Consider the following 12205-nt stretch of genomic DNA (forward strand, 5'->3'; position numbering starts at 1 on the left):
GCGGCTCAAACTATAATCAGGAGGTGCCAACTGTAGATAAAAAGTTCAAAACAAACCAATCAAACTAATCACAAACCTTCGCTTTGCTCCATATCAGTTCTTGGGCATTGCAGACACACGAGGTTACGGGGAGAAGGCAGGAGAATGGGGTTGAGAGGGAGAGATACATCAGCCATGGTTTGGACGAGGGGATTGAAGGCTTTGTGGCCAAGTTTGCGGGTGATACGACAATAGGTGGAGGGACAGGTAGTGTGGAGAAAGCAGGGACTCCACAGGAAGACTTGGACAGGTTGGGAGAGTGGGCAGAGAAGTGGCAGATGGAATATAGTGTAGCAAAGTGTGGAGTCATGGGAATAAAGGCATAGACTATTCTCTAAATGGGGAGAAAATCCAGAAATCGGAGGTGCAAAGGGTCTTGGGAGTGCTGGTGCAGGATTCCCCAAAAGTTCATCTCTTCTCCCCCCTCCCCTCATTTTCTAATTCCCATTTGCTGATCTAAACTTAGTTATTTTTCCCTGAGGTGAGAGGAGGGGGTCAGGACTTGTTTGTTTTCATGCTTGTTTAAGATACAGAAGACACTTTGTCTGATCGATTGAGAGTTATTAATCTTCATGTTGTTATTAAACTACATGTTGTTTTTCCCACAATTAAGAACGTGTCACTTCTACCTGAAGGTCAATGATTATTCAGGTATAAATATCCATCACCAGGTGTGTGTGGAGGCCCAGCACCTAGCAAACATGATGCGTTTTGCCCTGGTTGCCCTGCTCGTTACAACCGGTGAGTCCTCGTGGTAACTACAGTAAATTTAGCTCCCATCTTAGTTGTGGTTCGAAGGGTCATCGGCAGTGTTTCTTAAAGTCATTATTATGGGTCAAAGATCACCCTTGCATCCCCCACTGACCATTGGAGCCACTTAATAGCAGGGGGGACTTCCAGTTCCCCAATTTCAAGCAGAAGTCCAAGAGCTAAAAGCAAAGGAATGATGAACAGAAAGAGGAAGCATCTTTGTAATCTATAAAATTGGGAAACGCTTTCAAGAATTGGTTGTAAATCTGAAACAACACTGAAAATAGAAGGAAAGATGTCATTGCTGGAAAGTGTGCTGAGAAGATTTAGGACGATTCGGGTCGGGACCCTTCTTCAGGCTAAGGGGTGATCTATTCGAGGTGGATAAGATCATGAGGGGAATTGATCCAATAGACAATAGATAACAGACAATAGGTGCAGGAGTAGGCCATTCGGCCCTTCGAGCCAGCACTGCCATTCAATGTGATCATGGCTGATCATCCCCAATCAGTACCCCGTTCCTGCCTTCTCCCCATATCCCCTGACTTGGAGTAACTCAGCGGGTCAGGCAACATCTCTGGATTTAAAGGATAGCTGGCATTTTGAATCAAACCCCTTCTTCAGACGTCTGAAGAAAGGTCCCGATCTGCAACGCCACCTATTTCTTTTCCTCCACAGATGCTGCCTGACCCGCAGAGTTACTCCAGCACTCTGTGTCTATCTTCAGTGTAAACCAGATTCTGCAGTTCCTGCCCACACATTTTGTTAGCTTATTGGAGGTCTTGTTCTAATTCAGCCAGGTTACAGTAGGGGTTGGATGATTGGGCCTCTGCATCTGTCGGGCAGGGGTGGGTTTGGGTGGAGAGTCGAGGCTACATTGCAAAGACAAGGCCTTGAAGCTGACACAATGCCATCTGTTGCAGTGTACGGTTGTGGTACTCCTACGTACCAACCCATCCTCGCCAAGGTGGTCGGTGGTGTGGATGCCAGACCCCACAGTTGGCCATGGCAGGTACGTCAACACACAAACCAAACCGCATCGGTCTTTAAAGTCTCTGGTAGTTCGACATGTTTGAATTGTTGAGTTTTATCATCACGAGGTCTGTGGAAGCCCTGTTTCAGATTGATGGGCACGGTGGTGCAGCGGGTAGAACTGCTGCCTCACAGCGTCAGAGACCAGGTTTGATCCTGACTATGGGCGCTGTCTGTACGGAGTTTGTACGTTCTCCCCATCACCCGCGTGGGGTTTTCTCCGGAATCTCCAGTTTCCTCCCACACTCCACAGACGTACAGGTTTGTAGGTTAATTGGCTTTGGTAAAATTGGAAATTGTCCCTAGTGTGGGTAGGATAGTGTTAGTGTGCGGGGATCGCTGGGCAGCGCAGACTCGGTGGGCCGAAGGGCCTGTTTCTGCGCTGATCTCTAAACTATATCCACGTTAAGAGTCGCTGATCCCGGCCAAGTCTCACCAAGGTTCAACACCGACCGGCAACAATCGGCCGGAGATCCCGTTCCTGATCTGTGAGCGGTGGTCACTGATGGAGGACGTGTACCAATGATAACGTTCGCTCTGAGCTGCAGCCACTGGCAAAGTTCTCCACACAGACTGGGGAGGTTCTCTTTGGAAAACCATGTACATGAAGGTAGACACAAAATGCTGGAGTAACTCAGCGGGACAGGCAGCATCTCTGGAGAGAAGGAATGGGTGGCGTTTCCGGTCAGTCTGGTTAGGGATAAGGGAAACAAGAGATATAGACGATGATGTGGAGAGATAAAGAATATTGAATGAAAGATATGCAAAAAAGTCTTCCTCTTCTTGCGAATGAATCATAAACCAAAGGAACAGTTAGATCTCAAACCGGGTGTTGAGCAGCCAGGTTGTTGTCTGTGTTGGCGTCAATGTCTGCCAGGCCCTGACACAGTTCCATGTGGTGGGTGGGAGAGCGGGCACCCAGAGATGACATGGTTGGCTGTCTGATGTTCTGCTCCACATTCACAGGCTGGGCTCTGGTGGAGGGAGCCCCTATCTCCACACGCTGGCATTGAAACGCCCAACTCCAGTACCAAGTCTGTTGAGCTTCACCCATGCTCCTCTGGGGAGCTCAGACCCTGGCCAGCTTTTATCTGGTGAAGAGATGTAGCTGTGTAATGGAGATGAGGTTGCCTTCCACTCCTGTGACCACTTGGTAGCTATCCAGCAAAAAAGTAACAATGATAAAGGGAACAGGCCATTGTTAGCTGTTTGTTGGGTGAAAACGAGAAGCTGGTGCGACTTGAGTGGAGGAGGGATAGAGAGAGAGAGGGAATGCCGGGGCTACCTGAAGGAGAGGGAATGCCGGGGCTACCTGAAGGAGAGGGAATGCCGGGGCTACCTGAAGTGACAGGTGTACATGTACATGAGGCTGTTTTTTTCTTATGAAACATTTTTTGAAGAAGGACATTGGAATTTCTTGCAGATCTCCCTCCAGATTTCTCGAGAAGGTCGTTGGAGCCACACGTGTGGGGGGTCACTGATTGACCCCAGATGGGTCATGACCGCTGCACATTGCATCAAGTACGTGTCTCACCGAATTTGCCCGTTAGCTTTCAAGATCAACGTTGGTGGGCTGCTCCTGGCCAGATCTGTCCTGCTGTACTGATCCTACAGTTAGTTGAAGATAGACACAGAGTGCTGGAGTAACTCAGCGGGTCAGGCAGCATCTGTGGAGAACATGGATAGGTGACGTTTCACAGAGTGCTGGAGTAACTCAGCGGGTCAGGCAGCATCTGTGGAGAACATGGATAGGTGACGTTTCACAGAGTGCTGGAGTAACTCAGCGGGTCAGGCAGCATCTGTGGAGAACATGGATAGGTGACGTTTCACAGAGTGCTGGAGTAACTCAGCGGGTACAGCAGCATCTGTGGAGAACATGGATAGGTGACGTTTCACAGAGTGCTGGAGTAACTCAGCGGGTGCAGCAGCATCTGTGGAGCTAAGGAAATAGGCAAAGTTTCGAGCCGAAACCCTTCCGGGTTTCGACCCGAAACGTTGCCTATTTCCAGAAGGGTTTCAGCCCGAAACGTTGCCTATTTCCTTAGCTCCATAGATGCTGCTGCACCGTAACTCAGTGGGTCAGGCAGCATCTGTGGAGAACATGGATAGGTGACGTTTCACAGAGTGCTGGAGTAACTCAGCGGGTCAGGCAGCATCTGTGGAGAACATGGATAGGTGACATTTTGGGTCAAGACCCTTCTTCAATTGAACCAATGTGAAAAGGTATAGGTGTCAGTCTGAAGAAGGGTTCCGACCCAAAACATTACCTATTCCTTCTCTCCAGATATGTTGCCTGGCCCACAGAGTTACTCCAGTAGATTGTGATTATCTAGTGTTTATTTTAAGCTGCCGAAGTTCCATGGTGGTTAGTTCTATAAAAATGTGAGATGTATTTCCTGCAGGTTTGTGTTATTAGCTGGTTAGCGCAGCTTGGAGCAGCCGCAGTGAAGATTGCACAGGAGTCCCCTCACGTTCACCCACACTGAGAACAAGGTGCACTATGCAGTTGGTCTGCAGTGACCCGTCTAGCCGTCTGTGGCCACTTTGTGGCTGAGATGAGGACAGACTCAGTTTGCACTCGACACAAAATGCTGGAGTAACTCAGCGGGACAGGCAGCAACTCTGGAGAGAAGGAATGGGTGACGTTTCGGGTCGAGACCCTTCATCAGACTGCCTGTCCCGCTGAGTTACTCCAGCATTTTGTGTCTATCTTCAATTTAAACCAGCATCTGCAATTCTTTCCGACACGTTCAGTTTTCAATTAGAACAGTTTGGAACAGCTGAGATCATAAGTTGTGGTCATGTTTGATTCTTGTCTGAGGTTATGGGGAGAAGGCAGGAGAATGGGGTTAGGAGGGAGAGATAGATCAGCCATGATTGAATGGCGGAGTAGACTTGATGGGCCGAATGGCTTAATTCTGTTCCTAAAACTTATGAAAACGCCGTTCAAGTGCCAGATATGATCAGTGCACCCAATATCAAGGCCAATGATAGACCCTCCTCACAGAGCAGTCTTCCATTCTATGGATGCTCAAGGAATTCCTCATCATAGTGCCTCCGATGAAAGAATGTTCTCCCCATCATCTCAGTCCCCACTCCAAGCCCCGGGAGGGGGTTCTAGTTGTGTGCCACTGTGTAAATGTGTAATGCCGTGTGTAACATGTGTGTGACATGTGTGTAAAGTGTGTGTAACGTGTGTGTGACGTGTGTGTGACGTGTGTGTTACTCTGTGTAACATGTGTGTGACATGTGTGTGACGTGTGTGTGACGTGTGTGCAATGTGTGTGTGATGTGTGTGTAACGTGTGTGTAACATGTGTGTAACGTGTGTGTAACGTGTGTGTGACGTGTGTGTAACGTGTGTAACATGTGTGTAACGTGTGTGTAACGTGTGTGTAACGTGTGTGTAACGTGTGTGTGACGTGTGTGTAATGTGTGTGTTACTCTGTGTAACGTGTGTATAACGTGTGTGTAACGTGTGTGTAACGTGTGTGTAACGTGCGTGTGACGTATGTGTGACGTGTGTGTAACGTGTGTGTTACTCTGTGTAACGTGTGTATAACGTGTGTGTAACGTGTGTGTAACGTGCGTGTGACGTATGTGTGACGTGTGTGTAACGTGTGTGTTACTCTGTGTAACGTGTGTATAACGTGTGTGTTACTCTGTGTAACATGTGTATAATGTGTGTGTAACGTGTGTGTAACGTGTGTGTAACATGTGTGTAACGTGTGTGTAACGTGTGTGTGACGTGTGTGTGACGTGTGTGTAACATGTGTGTAACGTGTGTGTAACGTGTGTGTAACGTGTGTGTAACGTGTGTGTTACTCTGTGTGACATGTGTGTGACGTGTGTGTAACGTGTGTGTTACTCTGTGTAACATGTGTATAACGTGTGTGTAACGTGTGTGTGACATGTGTGTGACATGTGTGTGTAACGTGTGTGTAACATTCTTGTCTACCTGCAGCAACAAGTACACGTACAGGGTGGGCCTGGGCAAGCAGTTCCTGTCTGAGGATGAAGCCGGCTCGGTCTACGCTCCAGTTGAGAAGCTCATCCCTCATGAGAAGTTCAGCATGATCTTTGCCGCCAACGGGTGAGTGACCAATGGGAAACGGTCAGCTGTCCGCGGAGCCAGCGATGGAGGTGTAGGGGCGGCATGTTGAAGGGGAACCTGCAAGGAGGGGGTGACACGGTGGGGGCAAGAAGAGGAGGTCTGAGAAGGTTCATGCAGGGATAAACACTGGCGTGGACACCTTGGGCCAATTGGCCTGTTTCACTGCTTTAAATATTCTATTGCATCGAGTTATAAAATAATGACTGCAAATAGATGCCTGTAGATGTGTGCTCCACAGTAGAGTTGAAGCAGACAGCCACGTCAGTGTGCAGGTATGTAGTGGAGAAGTCTAGACCTGAAGGGGTACTGGCCTGGTGTTGAACGGTGAGATTTAGGGTGGCATGGTGGCGCAGCGGTAGAGTTCTGCCTTGCTGCGCCAGAGATCCAGGTTCAATACTGACTACAGGAGCTGTCTGTACGGAGTTTGCACGTTCTCCCTGTCACTGCGTGATTTTTCCCCGGGTGCTCCAGTTTCCTCTCACACTCCAAAGACGTGCAGGTTTGTGGGTTAATTGGCTTGGGTAAAAATTGTAAAAATTGTCCCCGGGGTGTGGGATAGTGCTAGTGTACGTATGATCACTGGTCGGCGTGGACTCGGTGAACCGGAGGGCCTGTTTCCGCGTTGTGGCCGTCAAAAAGAAAACGTGTTCAGGGAGGTAAATGTCAGCGCTGAAATATTTGTCATTCTTTTGCCAGTTATGATATCGCCCTGGTCAAACTCGCTGAACCGGTGGTCCTGAACGACAAAGTGAATGTGGGATGTATACCTGCTCCAGGCACCCTGTTACCCAATAATTACAGTTGTTATATCACTGGCTGGGGACTGCTGAAGGGTGAGTCCATCAGATGCATGAGAAGTGGATCATGTCTATACAATGAATACCAATGTTTCTCAACACAAGTATCCAAACTAAACTCCTTGATCCAAATGTATCGGCATGTCTAGGCAATGCAGGTTTGTTAGAGTCATTAGTTCATAAGCAATTGGAGAAGATTTAGGCCATTCGGCCCATCAAATCTACTCGCCATTCAATTATGGCTGACCCATCTTTCCCTCTCAAGCCCATTCTCCTGCCTTCACCCCGTAACAATTTTTGCCCGGAATTATAAAATGGTTATAACTATTGGACGACTTATTGGAGTTTAACCCGAGCAAGTGTGACAATTCACATTTATACTGAGCTAATGAACCTACAAATCTGTATGGCCTTGGAGTGTGGGAGGAAACCGGAGCTCCTGAAGGAAACCCACACAGGTCACGGGGTGAATGTATAAACTCCGTACAGACAGCACCCGTGGTCAGAATGGAACCCGGGTCTCTGGCGCTGTGAGGCAGCAACTCTACCTCTGCGCCACCGTGCCCACTGCAATGGGCAGAGCAAGGGGGAAGGGTGGATGTGACTGACTGTTTTTGTTGCCTTGCAGCGGGGGGCACTGTGTCCAACATCCTACAGCAGGCGTTACTACCCGCGGTGGACCACGCCACTTGCTCCCAGCCTAGCTGGTGGTGGATGATGGTGAAGGAATCCATGGTTTGTGCCGGTGGTGACGGTCTTGCCTCTGGATGTAACGTGAGTTCACCAGCGGATTCCCCCGGTCTACAGTGGTCTCCCCGATCCACCGCAGTCCACCCTTGCAGTGGCTGATCCGTGTTTGTGCTCCCCACCCCAGGCTGGGGGTCTCTGGGGCTGGGGGTCTCTGGGGCTGGGGGTCTCTGGGGCTGGGGGTCCCTCTACATCGTGGACCAGGGGGGAGGGTACTGCATCGACGAGTCCCGTGCAACCTGTTCCTATCCCGGTTCACAGATCGCCAGCCGCCTGTCACTATTGCGGGCTGGAAGAAACATAGAAACATAGACAATAGGTGCAGGAGTAGAGGCCATTCGGCCCTTCGAGCCAGCACTGCCATTCAATATGATCATGGCTGATCATCCAAAATCAGTTCCCCGTTCCTGCTTTCTCCTCATATCCCTTGATTCCATTGAAGAGTCTGTGTACCACGTGTATATGGAGTGTGTGAGGCTGCAGCCACTGTTCCAATATCTAAAGGGGCTGCTCCTTGCCTTCTTGCTCTTCACACCCATCATCCTCATCTTTGGACACCCTGTGCGTAGGGGAGAGGGTTTGGGGCCGAAGATGTCCTGGTTGGGTTTGCTCCTGGGCCTGCCCAAGCTGGCCACCTGCGAGTCACGGCACCAGGCGGTGGAGGACTCTGCCCGAGCCGGTTGCCTGCCCCTTGTCCGGGGTTACGTCCGCGCCCAGGTGGAACTACGCCCTGTCCTCGGGCACCCTGGGGGGTTTCCGGGACCGCTGGGCACCGCGGGGGAGGGATGTGGTGGATTTTGTTATGAATTATTTTGTATCATTGTAATTAATTAACTAAATAATTTTTGGTTAAAACCAGGGGGATTCTGGTGGGCCTCTGAACTGCCGCAATGCTGATGGAATGTGGGAGGTGCATGGTGTGGTCAGCTTCGGTTCATCTAGTTGCAGCCACAAGAACAAACCAACTGTGTTCACACGTGTGTCCGCCTACAACGACTGGATCAATGAGGTACCTGAGTACAGAGACGGTCCTCACTAGAGTGGTGGCTGGAGTTGCAGTGTAGTCTAGTGTCACCTGTACTGGGGTACAGTGAACAGCTGAAGGTGGGCACAAGGTGCTGGAGTCACTCAGCGGGACAGGCAGCATCTCTGGAGAGAAGGAACGGGTTACGTTTCAGGCCCAGACCCTTCTTCAGACCCGTTAGGTCCAGCATTTTGTGTCTATTTTGGGTCAGGCTGGGGTTCCTCCAGTACTTTGTGTTTTGCTCCAGTTTCCAGCTCCTGCAGTTCCTTGTATCTGCTTTGTGGCTCTGCTTTCTCCAACTCTCCTGTCATCCCTACTTTCCTTTATTTCACTCCTGATGGCTGTACCTCCAGCTCCCATAGGCTCAGGATTTGGGGATCTATCATTTAAACCCCTGCATAAAGCCTGCCTCCTTCGGTGGTTCAGTATCAAAACTGGGTCTGGTAATGCTCCTGTAGTTGGACTTAGTTTCATTTGGTTTATTGTCACGTGTACAGAGGTACAGTGAAAAGCTTTTGTTGCGTGCTATCCAGTCAGCGGAAAGACAATACATGATTACAATCCAGCCGTTCACAGTGTACAGAGACATGATAAGGGAATAACAGTCAGCTCAAGATAAATAAAGTCTGGTTAAGGATACTCCAAGGATCTCCCGTGAGGAAGATTGGAGCTCAGGACCACTCTCTAGTTCCTGCTGGGAGTGTGTTATGGACCACTTTACTACATTGGAGATGTTCGATCCAGCATCTAGCACCCCAAGTCAGAATCGAACCCCTATTTAGGCACAAAAAGCTGGAGTAACTCAGCGGGTCAGGCAGCATCTCTGGAGAGAAGTAACGTTTCGGGTCGGGACCCTTCTTCAGACTGAAACGGAGTCCGACCCGAAACGGGTCAGTCTGTAGAAGGGTCTTGACCCGAAACGTCACCCATTCCTTCTCTACAGAGATGCTGCCTGACCCCCTGAGTTACTCCAGCTTTTTGTGTCTATCTTCGATTTAAACCAGCATCTGCTGTTCTTTCCTACACACCCAGTTTAGTTTAGTTTAGTTTAGTTTAGAGATACAGCATAGAAAGAGGCCCTTCGGTCGACAGAGTCTGCACTAGCCAGTGCTCCCCGCACACTAACATTATCCTACACACACTAGGGACAATTTACATTAATAAATCTATTCTAACAGTAATTATTTTACTTTGCAGAAAATGATGAACAATTAAGGTGATCTGACACCGAGTTTCTGAAGATTCCAAACACCTGCAAATCAGGATAAAAAAATAAATGTGTTTTTAAAAATGTGTCCAGCTGTGTGTTCTAGTTATTTGCTAGTGGTCTCCCTGTATGGCCCATTGTACTGATCCACATGAGCTCCACAGGGTGGCTGTGAATGGGAGCGATCGATATTCCAGGAACATTGTGCTGTGTTTATATCACCAACGGCCAAGTCAATGGCTATTTTTATGGTGTAGAAAGGAACTGCAGATGCTGGTTTACACCGAAGATGGACACAATTGCTGGAGTAACTCAGCGGGATGGGCAGCATCTCTGGAGAATATGGATAGCTGATGTTTTAGGTTGGAGTCTGAGGAAGGGTCCCGACCGGAAACGTCACCTATCCATTAGGGGTGAGGAGGGATAGATAGATCAGCCATGATTGAATGGCAGAATAGACTTGATGGGCCGAATGGCCTAATTCTACTAATAATGGCCATGTCCTTCAACCCGCTTTTTGGAAGCCTCCTGACATTATTTAACCCAGTATATTTGTTACTCCACACAAACTCTTACCTGTCCTGTCCTGAATTATTTTATTTAATTCACATGTTTAATCAATAATGTTTTATTATTAGTGTTTAATGTTTTATGTATCATTCGTAGCTGTCACTGTATGTCATGTTGTCACTTGTGGGCGGAGCACCAAGGCAAATTCCTTGTATGTGAATACCTGGCCAATACACTTATTCATTCATTCATTCATATTGGGGTAATAAGGCACTCAGGTTCACACGGATGCTTCCAACCTAATGCATGACAGTCTGCTCACAGTTAGGTTGCCAACTCTCATGTATTAGCCGGGCATCCCATTTTCTGTGCTAAACTTGTTTGTCCTGTACGGGACCGCTCTTGTCCCATGTTTGACTGCTACTACTCGTGTCGAGGGGCCTGTCGGGTCAGAGCACCGTGTCCCTATTGTGACATGTGTCAAGTCCCAGCGGTATTCTTTGTTTTACCTACCCAAGGTAAGGGTCTTGACCAGAAACATCACCCATTCCTTCCCTCCAGAGATGCTGCCTGTCCCGCTGAGTTACTTCAGCGTTTTGTGTCTACCTTGGGTTTAAAGCACCTGCAGTTCCTTCCTACACAAGGTATGCAAAGAGTCATCACATCAAGGGCACCAACAAAGTTTCCATTTTTCACACATTCCATTTATAATAATAATAATAATGGATGGGATTTATATAGCGCCTTTCTAATACTCAAGGCGCTTTACATCGCATTATTCATTCACTCCTCAGTCACACTCGGTGGTGGTGAGCTACTTCTGTAGCCACAGCTGCCCTGGGGCAGACTGACGGAAGCGTGGCTGCCAATCTGCGCCTACGGCCCCTCCGATCACCACCAATCACTCACACACATTCACACACATTTATGGCCCCACTTAGTTGCTGGTGGTTCGCCCCACACACGGGATCCCCTGTTGTTCCCAGCGGTGTGTCCGTCCTCCAGCTCCCACGTGTCCCGCCCTCCATCGCCGACCCTCATCGACCGCTGGCCCGACCTTCTCGACGTCGGACTCCTGACGTCTCCGCGACGCCCCGTTGACCCAGAGTCCAGCCGCGGGCCAAACCGCCCAGCATGTGCAGCTCGCATATGCCGAGCTCCTTGTCCTCCACTCCATGGTAACCACACCTGATCTCACATTGCTGCGTAAACTACAGGGCTCACTCACCCAGTAACAGGGAACCAGTCTCATCCATCTGTCCAGCTGCCAAATACATGGCACAACATTCATACTCACCAGGTCATCATTGAGGGTAAAAGTGAGATAACATCTTCAAGAGAGAGTTAGATTTAACTTTTAAGGCCAACGGAATCAAGGGATATGGGGAGAAGGCAGGAACGGGTTACTGATTGTGGATGATCAGCCATGATCACATTGAATGGCGGTGCTGGCTCGAAGGGCCGAATGGCCTACCCTTGCACCTATTTTCTATGTTTCTAACATAGAACCAGTGTTATTGGGTGATCGATGGTCAGCATGGATTCAATGGGCCGAATGGCCTATTTCCCTGCTGTATCTTTCAATCAATACAATCACCGATGCCCGACTGGGCTGAAAACTCAGGAGACGAGGAGGAACCAAAGTAAACGCAAGTATTCTTTTATTTCAAAAATGTAAATATCTGTCAAAATGACACATTTATTCAACACAAATCAAACAGACAGTTTTGTCTCCAAAGAGGAAGATTTGCAAACTACTAATGACATCAAAATAATGTAGAAATCAGTGCTGACCTTAATGGGTCTATATGTAATTCACAGAGCAAGTTTATTCAAAATGAAGATAGGCACAAAGTGCTGGAGTAACTCAGCGGGACAGGCAGCATCTCTGGAGAGAAGGAATGGGTGACGTTTCCGGTCGAGACCCTTCTTCAGACTGAGAGTCAGGGGAATTCTTTGAACACATTTGTCCTCACTCAGAATGCC

General features: G+C 48.8%; 1 protein-coding gene across 1 annotated transcript; it reads left to right on the forward strand.

Annotated features, from left to right (window-relative positions):
* Positions 1-389: 389 nt before the first annotated feature.
* LOC116990608 (chymotrypsin-like elastase family member 2A) lies at positions 390-9795 on the forward strand. The gene is made up of 8 exons (XM_033048453.1): positions 390-780; positions 1713-1801; positions 3245-3342; positions 5785-5913; positions 6631-6767; positions 7360-7505; positions 8338-8487; positions 9700-9795. The coding sequence occupies exons 1-8, from the start codon at positions 612-614 to the stop codon at positions 9715-9717; spliced, it is 936 nt and encodes a 311-aa protein (XP_032904344.1). The 5' UTR covers positions 390-611; the 3' UTR covers positions 9718-9795.
* Positions 9796-12205: the final 2410 nt, after the last annotated feature.

This window comes from Amblyraja radiata, chromosome 31, assembly GCF_010909765.2.
Source record: "Amblyraja radiata isolate CabotCenter1 chromosome 31, sAmbRad1.1.pri, whole genome shotgun sequence".
NCBI classification, from domain to species: Eukaryota; Metazoa; Chordata; class Chondrichthyes; order Rajiformes; family Rajidae; genus Amblyraja; species Amblyraja radiata.

Bases quoted from the DNA above. Each gene is read 5' to 3' on its own strand.
- LOC116990608 (XM_033048453.1), top strand. From the start codon at position 612: ATGTTGTTATTAAACTACATGTTGTTTTTCCCACAATTAAGAACGTGT. The intron at 3,343-5,784 runs GTACGTGTCTCA...GTCTACCTGCAG, and splicing joins ACCGCTGCACATTGCATCAA to CAACAAGTACACGTACAGGG. The intron at 5,914-6,630 runs GTGAGTGACCAA...TTCTTTTGCCAG, and splicing joins ATGATCTTTGCCGCCAACGG to TTATGATATCGCCCTGGTCA.